Raw genomic sequence first — 16,121 nt, forward strand, 5'->3', positions numbered from 1 at the left:
TTATAACGCTGCAGAGAAAACATCAAAATTCAGTTTACCTGAAAAGCATCAGGAAGAAAGAGTCGGGGCGAAACTCAACCCTCGGCCTTCACTGGTTCTCCTATATACCTCCTCTCCTCTCCTCTATACCTCCTCTCTCCTCTCCTCTCCTCTATACCTCCTCTCTCCTCTCCTCTATTCCTCTCCTCTCCTCTCTTATCCCCTCCTCTCCTCTATACCTCCTCTCCTCTCCTCTCCTCTATACCTCCTCCCCTCTCCTCTCCTCTCCTCTATTCCTCTCCTCTCCTCTATACCTCCTCTCCTCTCCTCTATACCTCCTTCCCTCTCCTCTCCTCCTCTATACCTCCTCTCCTCTATGCCTCCTCTCCTCTCCTCTCCTCTCCTCTCCTCTCCTCTATTCCTCTCCTCTCCTCTATACCTCCTCTCCTCTCCTCTATACCTCCTCTCCTCTCCTCTATACCTCCTTCCCTCTCCTCTCCTCCTCTATACCTCCTCTCCTCTATGCCTCCTCTCCTCTCCTCTCCTCTCCTCCTCTATACCTCCTCTCCTCTCCTCTATGCCTCCTCTATACCTCCTCTCCTCTATGCCTCCTCTATACCTCCTCTCCTCTATACCTCCTCTCCTCTCTCCTCCTCTCCTCTCCTCTCCTGGTTCATGATAGTGATTACCTTAACTGCCAGCCAGCATCGGTAACCACCCTGTCATTATCTCATCTGTGCCATGACAGAGGCAATGAGACCGCTGAGCGGACTAAATCCACGCTATGAGCGCAGTGTGGATTTAGATGGGACTCCTCCAGCCGCTGGGTAATGATGGGGAGAACGCTGCAGACGGGCCCGGAGGTTCTGTTCAGAGTTCTCTCCTCAGAATCGTCCAGACTGCTCAGATTGGGCTAACCCAAACTTTTCATCGGGGACTAAAATGTGAAACATGTTCTTGTCTGTTTCAGCTTCAGGAGACGGTAATGAGGAAGCTGGACAGCGCCCGATCGCCCCTCAATGGAGAGCAGAACGGCGTCTGTGACGGGGGCGGCTACTCGCCGAAAGCCAAGCGGCTACGGAAGGAGGTTTCCGGTGGACTGGACTCGCTGACAGGTCTCCCGAACAACAACAGCAACGCGCCACCCATCTCCCCCCTGCATCACCAAATGGACATGAAGCCCCTGCTTGGTGGGCCGAACACTTCGGCCGGAAACAACACTACAAACTGCAACGGCAGCCATGTTGGCCCGGCGCCCGAAGAGCTGGGGAAGAACGGCGGCAGCCACCTACCGGACATGAAGCTGAACGGCTCGCTGGACCTGGAGGACAGCTTCAGCCTCCTCAAAGACCTGAAACAGGAGCCGCTGGACGATGGGGGAGGGATGGAGGCCTCGGACCCCCAGTCGCTCTCCAATCAGAACAAGCTGTTCTCTGATATCAACCTTAACGATCAGGAGTGGCAGGAATTAATCGACGAGCTGGCCAACACTGTGCCGGAGGACGATATGCATGACCTCTTCAATGAGGACTTTGAGGACAAGAAAGAGGCGGAGTTCGGCAGGCCGGCCAACAATCAGACGCCCGGCCCGCCGGAAGCAGCTGGAAACACCACGGCACCTGGAGGAGGCGTGGCTCCAGCTGCAGCCCTGCCTCCTCTTCCTCCTCAGCCTCCACAGGGGGGCCCGCAGGTTCCCATGGGTTCACCACAGGTCAGTCCGAAACAGGAGTCTGAAGACGTCCTGTTCATTAGATTACGCCAATGCTTAAATCAAAGGGGCCTTTGAAGTTCATGATAGAGCCCAGTGCTCCATGTTCAGCGGGCTCCAGTGGATGCAAACATCGCATATACAGCGTTAAACCTTTAAAGTGCACTAACACTATGGTGGTCTGTTTCTGCCCCACAAAGGAAAGGCAAGATCCTAAAATGAATAAGCCAACTTCAGTTTGTGGCTGAGAACCATGTGTCTGCATTTACGGTACAAATGTTCTGTACGCATGGAGCTGAAGCCAGACGGTGATTAGCTTTTAAAAGCATAAATACAGAGTTCATCCATTCCTTCACTGCTCCTGTGTGGCGACACGGCCCGGCGAGTTTGGGTTTCGGTATAAGATCGTACCAATCCGTCTTACAACCAGACTATGAGCAACGACGAGCAACGACTAAGTATTAATTAGAATTCTTGGAGAGTTGGATTAGATGAATCCCCCCCCCCCCCCCGTTTACAGCCAAGGCGCGGCGGCGCCGCCGTTTGTCTGTCCGTCCGACTGTTAGCAAGATAACAAAAAACATTTTAACATTAAAACCCATTTATGGATACACATCAACTCTGATTCACTTTGACTTTTCATGGTTGGTGTATAAAGACACCAAGAACAATCTAGAACCTGATCCAGATCCAGATCACCATGTGGACGGTGTAGATCCAGTTAGGAGGGGAACGAGCTGCTTGGGGGAGGTCTGCGCTCTCTGAGTGCATTTTCTAGTTTAAATTACGATGATCCGTCCTCGTGTGGCGCTCTGCTCACTTCGGTTTGGGATTCTCTTTTCTCGCCGCAGGTCCGGCCTTCATCATCAGGCCCTCAGTTTGCCACCACCGCGAACGGAACTCCTCCACAGCAACCGTTACAGCAGTCGCCAGCTGTTGCCATGGCGTCGGGTTCCCCGTTGCACAACTGTGTGGCTCGCTCGCCTCAGACCCCGACCCAAGCGCAGACGCAAGCGGTCTCTCGGCCTGGGAATGGATACATGATGAATCCAGGCCCAGGGGTGAGCCAGGCGGCCACGGGGCCCGGCGTGGCCGGGGTCGGCGCCGGAGGTCAGCCTGTAGGGCCGGTGACTCCTGAACTCTCTCCTGCAGAGCAGCTTAAAGCGATGGCTCAGCAACGTGCTAAGCTGCTGCAACAGAAGCAGCAGCAGCAACAAGTGGCAAGCTGGTCTCCTGCTGGCGCCCCGACGAGTCCCTATAACTCTAGTCCCTTTAACCAGGACAAACCCAACAGCCCCATGATGTACCCACCGCAAGCCTTTAATACACCACAGGGCCCTCTAGTGGCTGGCATGGCCCCCAACAATGGGCCCAAAGCCCCCATGAGCAACTACCTCCCTCACAACCACATGGGCATGATGGGGCAGCAACAGCCGCCCAGCATCAGCCAGAGCACGCTGTCCAAGCAGCAGACGTCGGCCATGCTGTCCTACAACAACACCAAGCCCCTGAGCCACTTCAGCGGCAGTGGTGTCGATCACCTCGGCCAGAGGATGACGCCGCCCTTGGGAGGGAACAGTCAGGTCAAGAACCCCATGATGTCTCCCTATATGGGTGGCGGCGGGGGCGGCGGCCAGGGCGCGGGGCCGGGGCAGACCCAGGGACCAATCCCGGGCCAGACGGCCCACCTGAGCGAGGAGCAGAAGAGGATGCTGCTGATGAAGCAGAAGGTGCTAAACCAGAACATGCCCTACAGCGCCATGCAGCCTCACGGACAGGTAAGGGAGCGTCTTCCGGCAGGTTTAGCCTCGTTAGCGGTTTCCTGTGCCATTCAGGTAAGATCGGCGCTCTAGCCGTTGTCTTTGTCCAGAAGAGTCCTTCTTCAGATGATTACCAGAACATAGAACCTCTGATGTAGGGAGGAGGATGAAACGCTCGCTTCCTGAGATGATTCTGGCCAAATGCTCTGCCTGAATGCAACAAAGTCCAAACGAGACTTTACTTCAGCAGCTGAAACGGTCGGACTGCAGAGAAAGGGTTGCTGTTTTACGAAATGTTCCAGAGACGCAGGCATTGGAAGGTAAAATGGTTGCCTCAGCAACAAGCCGGAGAGCGAAGGCATAGGAAAATGGCCTGTCGAGAGTGTATTGATGTCTCTGCAACGCTAGCAGCACGGATGGCCTCCCCCCCAGTTCTCCTGCTCCCAGACTCACACACTCACACACCAACGCTAAACCCCAACCCGTCACCGCCGGCTCGGGTGGGAGCTAGCCAAGCTAGCTGCCGTTTGTGTCCTGAGCCCGGAACGCCCCAGCGGTCCAGCCGGGGGTCGGGACGGTGTCTCTCACAATCAGGCCTGTAAGGAGGTGCGGCTGAGACCTCAGAGACATTGTGTGTGTCAATAGAGGCTGGCGATACGTTCATCCTCCCTGTCCCTCTCACTCAGCCTCCCCTGTGTTCACGGTGCACCTCCTCCTCCTTCGGCCCTGCTCCTCTTCTCTCCCCCCCCCCCCCCCCCCTCCTGTCTTTTTTTCTCCCTCCACCAGAGACACTCAGCACCAATAAAGGAACAGATTTATTAAGATGGGGCCTTTGTGGCTGCTGCCTGGAGGGCTGTGTGTTTGTGCACACGCGAGCGAGTGTGAGTCCGTGCACATGTATGTTTGTGTGCGTCTCATAGATTTAGAGGGGTGGGCCGAAGGGGGGGGGGTATTTATTTGAGACAGAGAAGACTGAGGAGAAGGATGGGAGAAGGATGAAAAAGAACGACTCAAAGGAGAAAGGCAAAAGCGGCGAGCGAGAGATTTATTGAGGAGTGAGGATGGAGAATATTAAAAAGAAAGTCAAGGACCTGGAATAAGTGAGCAGCGCAGAATCGAGTGTCTGAAATGCAGAGCGTGGTTCATGCATCCAACCTGATCGTACCGGCTCTGTAATTACTAAATTAAAAGGTTTCATTTTTTAAGTATGACCATTTATTAGAGAGGAAGTGAGTGCAGCTCCAAATCAATATTTACAGAACGGCAACTCGTGGCAGCATCTAAAGGGGAAGTCCACCGATGCTACGCTCAGCTTTAGTGTCCGCTGCTTCTCTAAAATCACTCGTGATGAGAAGCACAAAGTCTCTGGAGAAACCGATGCAACGGCGTGTACAAGCTGCAGAGCGGGGGCAGTTTACACCGTCCGTATAGGAATACAATCAGCCCTTTAATCGTAGTTAAAGGGCCGTCTGTGCCAGAGCTGCAGGCGTTCTTCAGTGTGTTGTGCTGAGAAATCTTAAAATGAACGACAACATATGCCTGAACGCGACAAACAACGAGGCGCAACAGTTACGAGCTGCGTAAAAACGGCGAGACGACAGCCGAGGCCTTTCAGGCGACCGTCCCGATTTAGAAGCGGAAAGCAGAACATTAAACCTGGATCGCGTTTACAGCGAGGTCCTCCGTAAAACTCGGCCCTGCTCAGACGGATGCAGAAAGCTAACAAAGCTAACTAGGAACACATTAAAGGGTCGTCAAGGTTACGACTGATATCCTCAGCAGAATTTGCCCTTCGATGACTTTCCTGTGACGAGGATTAAAGGCGGCCACAGACCTCAGCGGGAGGCAAACACTCGGGTCTCGTCCGCTGTGGGTCGGCGGCCATGTTGTCGGCCATGTTGTCGGTGCTGAGTCGTGTTTTGTCCGACAGCGGTGAAGAAACGAGGCCGGTGGCAGCCGGTTCACTTCGTCTCTGTAACGGCGTTCCCTCCGGCCCTTAGCGTCCAGCTCATCTGGCCACAGGATTACGCTTCCACTCACGGATTAAGCGATGCATCAACAGGAGGATCATTCTCCAGTCGGCCCACGTTGAATCGTTCAGAGGAGTTACGGGGGCTTGCGCGGGGCAGCTTTGATGAAGCCGTCTAGACGTTAGCTCACATTGTCGGGAAGAAAGCTGCGGTTTGGTATTTCGTGGATGTGAACATCAGGGTTGTTGACGTCGGCGGTAACGTTGGAGGTTAATCCAAGACGACGCCTTCCTTTTGAAGACAAGTGTAACGATGCTAAGAACAGCGTGCCCGCTCTACAAATGGAATTGTTTCCTCTGAAAGGTGATTTTTAACGGTGGCCATCTTCTTCGGGGGTCGACTCTGTCACCGTTTTGCTGTATTTTGGGACCGTCTCCATGACGGCGGTGGCTGAAGTAGCCACGTTGAACACATGCCTGAGATGTAAAGGGTTAAACCACTGCGTCTGAATGCGTATTCCTCTTTGTGTGTGATTTGTTGAACCCCCCCCCCCCCCCCCCCCCGGGTGACAGTGTTTGTGTTGGGGTGACGTGACGCTGGCTGTGTTTGGATTCTGTTTTCTTTGTGTGTATTAGCATATGTGCTATTAGCCTTTGGCCTTTTGTGTGTGTTGCTTCACAGGTGGCGCTGAAGCATCGCGGTCGGCGCTCCGGCCGCTCCCGCTCTGTGTGGAAGCTAATCCAGTTAGCAGCTGCTCGGGGAAACTCGGGCCTCGCTCCTCAAAAGCTCGTTAGTCAAGCTTTAATTGTTGCTCCCTCGCTTTGCATATCGCCGTGACGCTAATTTATGCCTGTTGTTGCGGTTACCGTCACTACAGTGGCGCACGCCTCAGTGGAAGCAGCAAGTGGGCGAGTAGAAACACTCGCATGGCGTTTGTGTGACGCAGTAGCCTCAGTGTGTGTGTGTGTGTGTGTGTGTGTGTGTGTGTGACAGACAGGCTCGTCAAGCAGGCAGCACAGGGGCGGTTCTCCAGGGCTGTCTGAGTGATGATTGGATGAGAACGGATTGACAGGTGTTGGCATCAGTGGAAGGCTTCTGATAAATTGGAGCAGGAGGTGTGTGTGTGTGTGTGTGTGTCTAATCTAGCATACCCTAACGTTAACCTCATCTGGAATATTGACCTGCAGGCCTCGCCGTGTTGTCAGTGTGTGCATTTAAGTATATGCATACGTAAAAATACTACCATAGCCAAGTGCGTGTGTGTGTGTGTGTGTGTGTGTGTGTGTGTGTGTGTGTGTGCGCGTGTGTGTGTGCGCCGGTGGGTGGGTGGGTGAGGAGGGAGGGTTCATTCTTGTGCTGTGTCTGTGGGCCAAAGGGAGGGAGGGAATGGAGATGCAGTCAGAAGGCTGCATACTAAACAGACTGCTGTCACCCCGCCGGCACCTCACACACACACACACACACAGAGACACACACACACACAGACACACACACAGACACACACACACACACACACACACACACATGAATGCATGCTTGGTTGCTCTACCTCTCGTATACACACAAACGGTCCACGCGCACAGAGAGGCACGCACACGCCGACACTTTCTCCCCATGCCAGCTCAAACTTTGGCTGCCTTGCTCGCCTGCCGGTTGTCATGGCAACCATTGCCCACAGCACCTTGCAGCCTAAATCAATGGCAGATCCAAGACAAGGGGCAGGCAGGGCCGGTCTGTGTGTGTCCATGCGACGCAGGCTCCGCCCCAGATTGAATTAGCAGCACGCTAATTGGATACAAGCCTGGAAGAAACAGAAAACCATTTCTGTCACATATTTAGGACATGCAGGAGTCAACGTTTGGCTCGGAGAAACGAATTCCAGGTCACTCCTTTCATGTTCAGTTATAGTGTGTGTGTGTGTGGTTCCAACTTGTTAATCGCCTCGTGTGGCCGCCGTGCCAAGTGACACACGCACACACACACACACACACACACAAAGACGAGCGCGAGGGACAACACAGATGTGATCCCGCCCTCGTCCCCAAAATGCACCCCATCCTCCCCATCTGCTCAGTCAGATGCGAGCACAAACACACACACCCACACACATGCATGTGTCGTGGTGAACAGCGCTCACCACGGTTTAGCGACATGCTCCAGCAGGTGTGCATGCATGCTTCACCTTCCTGTGAGTCCCCCCCACCCCCCACCCCCCCCTACCCATCCCGCGTGTCTGTTGCTCCTCCATTCCTCGTCACTCCTCTGTGTGAGCTGAAAGGAGGGAAAGAATGGAGCCAGATAAATACAACAGAGGAGGCAGACGGGGGGAGGAGGTGTCATGGGGGGGGGGGGGGGAGCTCTTTGAGGATTAGGTTGAGAATTTTGACTCTGTTTTAAAGACGAGAAAGGAGGAGATGCTTCTGGACGGCGTAAACTGACTCCTCGGGGGGAATTTACCTGAAACGGCTCCGCCGGCGCTGATCCGCTGTTAAAGGAGTCTAATCCAGCAGTCCTGTACCTGATACTGGGGGGGGGGGGGGCTTGTGCGTCAACTCGGTTGTGTTCAGGCCGGGAAAGTCGCACACAGAGCCACAGTCCCGGTGTGTCCCTCCGTCCTCTGGGATGTTGCACTTCCTGCTGCACACCTGGAATAGAAATGCTGCAGTAGCAGCTGCTGACCAAGTGTCACATTGGAGAACAGACACAATGACGGAGGTGGGCGGAGGACGCCGCTGCAGCCTGCAGCCTCGCCCCTCTCCGTGTGTACGGAGCGGTAATGCCGGGTTATTCCAGCATTAAGGAACGGCCTCTGGGAATGTTCCATCCCATTGTGACCATTATCCAACACGCCCGGAGCATCGGCTGGTTCCATCCGGGGCTCATCTGTGAGCTCTGGGCATTAACAGCAGTTCTCTACGACCTGCACACCTCTACATCTTTATTGTCCTGCTGATTGCTGCATGTGGAAATAAATTGCGTGTGTGTGCGTGTGTGTGTGTGTGTGTGTGTGTGTGTGTGTGTGCGTGTGTGTGTGTGTGTGTGTGTGTGTGTGTGTGTGTGTGTGTGTGTGTGTGTGTTTGTGTGTGTGTGTGTGTGTGTGTGAACAGTTGTTCCACTGCTCACTGGACCAGTGGTTTGCCACTAACACATCTATTTGTTTCCCCACTCCATTTCACCTTGACATGGACGGTAGACATGGGTTTATGACTCTGTGTGTGTGTGTCCGCGTATGTGTGTGTGTGTGTGTGTCTGCGTATGTGTGTGTCTTTCCTGAGCTGGTATATGTTTCTCCCTCTCTTGTGGAAAGCAATCTCCCAGGTTGAGCTCATAAATCAAGGTGGGGGATGGAAATGGGGATGAAGACCGTGTGTCTATGTGTGTGTGCGTGCGTGTGTGTGTGTCAGTGTGTGTGTGTGTCTGTGTGTGAGAGGCTTTCACCAGCTCTTACCTGTCGTTAGCGGGCTGCGATCCTCTCCTCAGACGTTGTGTTTGCTTTGCTTGTCATCAGCGAGGTGTCGGCCTCTTCGTCGGCCTCTTCGTCGGTGACGTGACGGATCTCTCTCATTCCCTCCTCGACAGCCTCCAGTTTCCTCTCCTCCATGGGCGCCCGATATAAAACGAATAGCGATTTAGGAAACTAATGAGCTGTAATGGAGAATGTGCGCTTAGAGCAGTGTTAATGCTGTCACCCGTAAGACAAGCTCCTCCCCCTCTCCCCCGACGAGAGAAACCGGTGAGGAGCTTGAGGAGGAGACAACGATGTCCGGTTGTGTTGGTAGAAGACTGGGGCCTCTCCCAGCGGGCGTTACTGGGGCCTATCCCAGCGGGCGTTACTGGGGCCTATCCCAGCGGGCGTTACTGGGGCCTCTCCCAGCGGGCGTTACTGGGGCCTCTCCCAGCGGGCGTTACTGGGGCCTCTCCCAGCGGGCGTTACTGGGGCCTATCCCAGCGGGCGTTACTGGGGCCTCTCCCAGCGGGCGTTACTGGGGCCTATCCCAGCGGGGGTTACTGGGGCCTATCCCAGCGGGCGTTACTGGGGCCTCTCCCAGCGGGCGTTACTGGGGCCTCTCCCAGCGGGCGTTACTGGGGCCTCTCCCAGCGGGCGTTACTGGGGCCTCTCCCAGCGGGCGTTACTGGGGCCTCTCCCAGCGGGCGTTACTGGGGCCTATCCCAGCGGGCGTTACTGGAGCCTATCCCAGCGGGCGTTACTGGAGCCTATCCCAGCGGGCGTTACTGGAGCCTATCCCAGCGGGCGTTACTGGGGCCTATCCCAGCGGGCGTTACTGGAGCCTATCCCAGCGGGCGTTACTGGGGCCTCTCCCAGCGGGCGTTACTGGGGCCTATCCCAGCGGGCGTTACTGGGGCCTCTCCCAGCGGGCGTTACTGGGGCCTCTCCCAGCGGGCGTTACTGGGGCCTATCCCAGCGGGCGTTACTGGGGCCTCTCCCAGCGGGCGTTACTGGGGCCTCTCCCAGCGGGCGTTACTGGGGCCTCTCCCAGCGGGCGTTACTGGGGCCTATCCCAGCGGGCGTTACTGGGGCCTATCCCAGCGGGCGTTACTGGAGCCTATCCCAGCGGGCGTTACTGGGGCCTCTCCCAGCGGGCGTTACTGGGGCCTTTGGCGGGGCTCACCCCGGACCACCCCCACACACGGTGGGGGGGGGGGGGTTCATTTAACGACAAAATCGTTTAGCGGCGGGTCTTGAACACGTGACCACGGTAAGTGAGGACCAGCTGAGGATGCTGATTTAGATTTTTACGCTTTTATAATTAGTGGTTAGTTTTACCGACAGCAGCTGTTAAATGTTTGGACCCCCCCCCCCCCCCCCCTCCAATGGAAGGCCTTTTATTTCCAGTGTGACTGGACCTGGACCCCGACCTGCGTGTTCGTAGTCCCACGTAGCCGTGTTCCTCAGCGGCGAGCCTGAAGGAGGCGTGCGTGGCGAGCCTGAAGGAGGCGTGCGTGGCGAGCCTGAAGGAGGCGTGTGCTCGGTTCGTCTGCGTTAATACAACGTCAGCTCTCCTGTCTCGCCGTTGTCGAGGAGTCTCAGGAGAACTTGCACCACTGAGCTGATCAGGACGCCTGTCTGTCCGTGTGCATCTGCATGTTTTTGAATCATAATAGCTGTGTGTGTGTGTGTGTGTGTGTGTGTGTGTGTGTGTGTGTGTGTGTGTGTGTGCGTGCGTGCGTGCGTGTGCGTGCGTGGAGCCTCATTCTTCACACGACGGTAACGTTTGTGCCTCGCTGAGCTCGTCTCCTTCTCATGTGGCTCCTCTGGTATGTTTGGCATTTTGCAAAGCCTCAGATCCTGCTCTCCTCAAAGGAGGGGGGGCGTGAGAGGGAGCGAGGAGGACGCAGACACTCCTGGACCCGTTCTGTGCTGCGTATTCTTGTGTTGATGGGGGTGAAGTTGTGTGGGCGTGTGCGTGACACTGTGATTAACACGCGCACACGTGCACACACTCCGTCGTTCCCGGTTCCCTTCGCCGTTAGCGAGCATGCTAGGGATTTCTTGGTTGGCTGGCGATGCAGCGCGTGTGTGCGTGCACGTGTGATGTGTGTGCGTGTGACGTGTGTGCGTGCACGTGAGTCTGTCTAAGGAGACCAGGATGTAATTAGACACAAAGGCAGCAGCTCATGGAACAGCTGCCTCTTTGTAAATGTTAGCTGCTGCTGCTATGTGGACGCACAAACAGACACACACTCGTCCTCTGACATCACTTCTTCCTCTCTTTCTTCTATATCTCTCATTCAGTCCTCTCACCTCTCTGTTTTCCTTCTTCTCCGTTTCTGTTTTTTTTACTCTGCTCCTCCCAGCTCGGATCTTTCAGACAAAGACTTTTCTCTATTTAAGCTTCTTGCTTTTTTTTCTCTCCTCCTCCTCCTCTCTCTTTCCTCTTCCCCTCTTTTCTCCTTCTTTGTATATGCTCTGTTCCTTTGTGTGTCTCACTTTTCCCTTTTCCTCCCTGCCCTTTTCTTGGCTATCCGACCATTTTTCCAGCAAAGAACCTCATCACCCCTCCCCCTTTCTGTCCTCTCCCTCCTCTCCCTCCTCCTCCTCCTCTTCCTCTTCTTGTGGCAGAGCTCCTATCAGAGAAATGGTAACACGACGTCGCTCTGTAATCTGGCAGAGGGCTGCTGCATCGCAGACACACATCGAGTCTTTCTTCGTTCTCCTTCTTCTCCTGGAGCAAAGACTAAATCCTTCCTTCTTGTCCTCCTTCTGGGCTCCTGTCCTCCCTCCTTCCTGTCTTTCGACCTTGGTGTGTGTCTGATGAACAGTCGCCTTCGCCCTGTGAAATCTCCATGTGACCTTGCCCGATGCAGTCGTCCATCTCATCCCTTCTTCTTTCTGTCTCTCCATCCGTTGACATGCAGCTCTCTGGTCCAATTGATAAGAAAATGGATCTCTGTGTGACCTCGTTATTGGCCCTGTCAGAGAGAGAGAGAGAGAGACTGCTTGTAGCAGGAGGTCAGTCCTGCACCCATTCTCCTGTTGACCCTTCAATCATCCGTCTGTTGGTGCCGTTATAGAGCTAAGTACCAGGAGCCCCCCCCCCCCCCACACACACACACACACTGGACGGGCCCCAGCCCCATCGTGATGTTCTGCTGCCGCTGATTGTTTGTTCACGCTCACTGCTGCCATGTCACCGCGGCCCGGAACAGCACAAACAGTCCCTGCTGAAAATGCACAAAGTTGCCCTCCCCCTCTCCCTCCACAATCCCTCCCTCTTTTCTCTCACTCTTTCATCCCTCGCTCTTTTTGCCCTGTCGTTGAATGAACACGTCGCATCTCTGAGTCAGTCAAACGTTGTCCAGGTAAGATTACCTTACCTGATGTTACCTGGTGGGCGATGCACCCAAAGCAGTGTGTGTGTGTGTGTGTGCGTGCGTGCGTGTGTGCGTGTGTGTGTGTGCGTGTCATGCACTAACAGAAAGAGTTGGAAGCAGGTTTCAGCTCCTCCTCTGTGCATTTGGTCCCGTCTGTGTTTCGGTGCTACCTCTCCTCCTCCCTGCTCTTCATCCTGCCTCTCCTCCCTAGCGCTCCTTCTCCCTTCTCCTCTCCCTCCCTCCCCCTGCTGAAGGTCAGAGGCGTGAGGATGAGCGAGCGATCTGGTGCTAACTCCCGTGAGCTCCCGCTGTGTGGAAGCGTCGACGTTAACCAGCGAGCCGGTGGGCGTGTCCTCCTCCTCTCTACAGCCGTATCCAAACTCTCATTGGTCGCCTGGTTTCTTCGGGCCTCTCGCCGGTCCAGGATCCTCCTGCTCTGCTCGCTGAACATCTCTCACCTCGACAGGGAAGCAATATTCTGCTCTGGAATGTCGCATCGAGCTAAATTTAGAGCCTCCGTTTCCGTTCCTCCTCCTGCTGCTCCTCCCTGTCTCTCTCCTTGCAGATGAGGCGTAAATAGCCGGCGGTGTACGGTGACAGTCACCTGGGAAAACGGGCCCTAAATGCTCCTGCTGTTCTCGGCCTCCTTCCACCTCCGCCGGCGTGTCGTCGTGCGACCGTCGCTCCGCGTTCCAAAAGCCCGATGTTTGGGATTAATGATTAACTGATTGGCTTTCCAGAGGAAAGGGATTTGATCAGATCATTTTGGAATTGATTTTAATGCTAGAGTAACATAACATGGAGCTCCCCTTGGCCATCGCCTCCTCCTACCCTGATTGGTCGGTGGTGTTTGCAGCGTACAAGCCTTTCCATTTTCAGATGTACGGTTCTAATTGTGTTTCCCTCCACACCGCGTTTTGCATGTATGCGTGTTTCTGCGTCTTTCTGCGTGTTTGTGCAACTTTCTGCGTGTTTGTGCGTCTTTCTGCGTCTTTCTGTGTGTTTGTGCGACTTTCTGCGTGTTTCTGCGTGCTTGCGCGTGTTTGCGCGTGTTTGTGCGTGTTTGTGCGTGTTTCTGCGTGCTTGTGCGTGCTTGTGCGTGTTTGTGCGTGCTTGTGCGTGCTTGCGCGTGTTTCTGCGTGTTTCTGCGTGCTTGCGCGTGTTTGCGCGTGTTTCTGCGTCTTTCTGCGTCTTTCTGCGTGCTTGCGCGTGCTTGCGCGTGCTTGCGCGTGCTTGTGCGTGTTTCTGCGTGCTTGTGCGTGCTTGTGCGTGTTTGTGCGTGCTTGTGCGCGCTTGTGCGTGTTTGTGCGCGCTTGTGCGTGTTTGCGCGTGCTTGTGCGTCTTTGTGCGTGTTTCTGCGTGTTTCTGCGTGTTTGTGCGTGTTTCTGCGTGCTTGTGCGCGCTTGTGCGTGTTTGTGCGCGCTTGTGCGTGCTTGTGCGTGCTTGTGTGTGTTTGTGCGTGCTTGTGCGCGCTTGTGCGTGTTTGTGCGCGCTTGTGCGTGTTTGCGCGTGCTTGTGCGTCTTTCTGCGTGTTTCTGCGTGTTTCTGCGTGTTTCTGCGTGTTTGTGCGTGCTTGTGCGTGCTTGTGCGTGTTTGTGCGTGCTTGTGCGTGCTTGTGCGTGCTTGTGCGTGCTTGTGTGTGTTTGTGCGTGCTTGTGCGCGCTTGTGCGTGTTTGTGCGCGCTTGTGCGTGTTTGCGCGTGCTTGTGCGTCTTTCTGCGTGTTTCTGCGTGTTTCTGCGTGCTTGTGCGTGCTTGTGCGTGTTTGTGCGTGCTTGTGCGTGCTTGTGCGTGCTTGTGCGTGCTTGTGTGTGTTTGTGCGTGCTTGTGCGCGCTTGTGCGTGTTTGTGCGCGCTTGTGCGTGCTTGTGCGTGCTTGTGTGTGTTTGTGCGTGCTTGTGCGCGCTTGTGCGTGTTTGTGCGCGCTTGTGCGTGTTTGCGCGTGCTTGTGCGTCTTTCTGCGTGTTTCTGCGTGTTTCTGCGTGTTTCTGCGTGTTTGTGCGTGCTTGTGCGTGCTTGTGCGTGTTTGTGCGTGCTTGTGCGTGCTTGTGCGTGCTTGTGCGTGCTTGTGTGTGTTTGTGCGTGCTTGTGCGCGCTTGTGCGTGTTTGTGCGCGCTTGTGCGTGTTTGCGCGTGCTTGTGCGTCTTTCTGCGTGTTTCTGCGTGTTTCTGCGTGTTTGTGCGTGCTTGTGCGTGCTTGTGCGTGTTTGTGCGTGCTTGTGCGTGCTTGTGCGTGCTTGTGCGTGCTTGTGTGTGTTTGTGCGTGCTTGTGCGCGCTTGTGCGTGTTTGTGCGCGCTTGTGCGTGTTTGCGCGTGCTTGTGCGTGTTTCTGCGTGTTTCTGCGTGTTTCTGCGTCTTTGTGCGTGCTTGTGCGCGCTTGTGCGTGTTTGCGCGTGCTTGTGCGTCTTTCTGCGTGTTTCTGCGTGTTTCTGCGTGTTTCTGCGTGTTTGTGCGTGCTTGTGCGTGCTTGTGCGTGTTTGTGCGTGCTTGTGCGTGCTTGTGCGTGCTTGTGCGTGCTTGTGTGTGTTTGTGCGTGCTTGTGCGCGCTTGTGCGTGTTTGTGCGCGCTTGTGCGTGTTTGCGCGTGCTTGTGCGTCTTTCTGCGTGTTTCTGCGTGTTTCTGCGTGTTTCTGCGTGTTTGTGCGTGCTTGTGCGTGCTTGTGCGTGTTTGTGCGTGCTTGTGCGTGCTTGTGCGTGCTTGTGCGTGTTTCTGCGTCTTTGTGCGTGCTTGTGCGTGCTTGTGCGTGCTTGTGCGTGCTTGTGCGTGTTTGTGCGTGCTTGTGCGTGCTTGTGCGTGCTTGTGCGTGTTTCTGCGTCTTTGTGCGTGCTTGTGCGTGCTTGTGCGTGTTTGTGCGTGCTTGTGCGTGTTTGCGCCTGTGTACCAGTTCATCGATGCATCCCGTCTCTCAGCCATTACCGCTGATTCATGCCTCACTTCTAATGGTGAAATCATTAACATTGTTTAGACCACAGGCTGTTTGTGGATGTGATCGAGTCCATTTCCCTCCCTCCGTGCTCCCATGAAGGGAAGCTTGTGTAAATGTGTGTGTGTGTGTGTGTGTGTGTGTGTGTGTGTGTGTGTGTGTGTGTGTGTGTGTGTGTGTGCTTCTGACTGTCCTCAGGCCACTCTATGTATTGATGAGCGTGTGGTCAATGAGGAAAGCTAACGGCGCTACAATACGCCGCTCTCACCCGTCCAGCTTGATCTCAGGAGGCCGGCACAAATGGCCCGGTGTGAGCGGACTCGGAGCGTTAGCCCACCTTAGCCACCATTAGCCGGCGCTAATGAGCATCCCCTTGTTAGGAACTCTTTGCACTGGCGAGGATTAGCTGATAGGGTTGGCATATTTTATCGCTGTAACAACAAAACGTCTTGTAATCCCTCTGTGTTGCAGAGATGAGGAGGGTTCACACTGACATGAATGAACACGCACACACGCACACACCGTGCGCACGCTGACGTCTGTTGCTGGTCGACGCGTCTTTGTTTCTCCGAAGGAGGAACCGTGGCCTTGTTATTGATTATCCTGCAGCAGAAACTCAAAGTATGGCGTTGGTCTCCCGGGACAAAAGCACACACACACGCACACACACACACACACACACACACACACGGAAATGTGGAGCATATCAATATCCTGGATCAATAATCTGTGATGTCTCCGTCCATCTCTCGAGGAGAAACGTTCCCGGCTCTCCGGTGTTCCTGCCTTCATTCCCGGTCCCTGCAGAGTTCCCGATCACTCACTGGCACCAGCACAGCACAGCTAAACGTTCACCAGCTTAGTCAATCATCCCCCCCCACCCCCCCTCGCTCCCTCTTTCCCTCTAACTGTTTGTGGTCTAAATCCCTCCATACTCACCGACTTAACCCC

The 16,121-nt window shown here is 55.0% G+C and overlaps 1 protein-coding gene across 1 annotated transcript in view; it reads left to right on the plus strand.

The window, feature by feature from the left end:
* The window catches only part of maml3 (mastermind-like transcriptional coactivator 3), a 57,911-nt gene that overhangs the window by 28,460 nt on the left and 13,330 nt on the right, over positions 1–16,121 (plus strand). Inside the window, exons 2-3 of the mRNA XM_068750893.1 lie at positions 950–1,690; positions 2,539–3,465. Coding sequence (XP_068606994.1) covers positions 950–1,690; positions 2,539–3,465 — 1,668 coding nt within the window. The remainder of the gene's footprint in view (positions 1–949; positions 1,691–2,538; positions 3,466–16,121) is intronic.

Source organism: Brachionichthys hirsutus, chromosome 17 (assembly GCF_040956055.1).
Source record: "Brachionichthys hirsutus isolate HB-005 chromosome 17, CSIRO-AGI_Bhir_v1, whole genome shotgun sequence".
In the NCBI taxonomy this organism is placed as follows: Eukaryota; Metazoa; Chordata; class Actinopteri; order Lophiiformes; family Brachionichthyidae; genus Brachionichthys; species Brachionichthys hirsutus.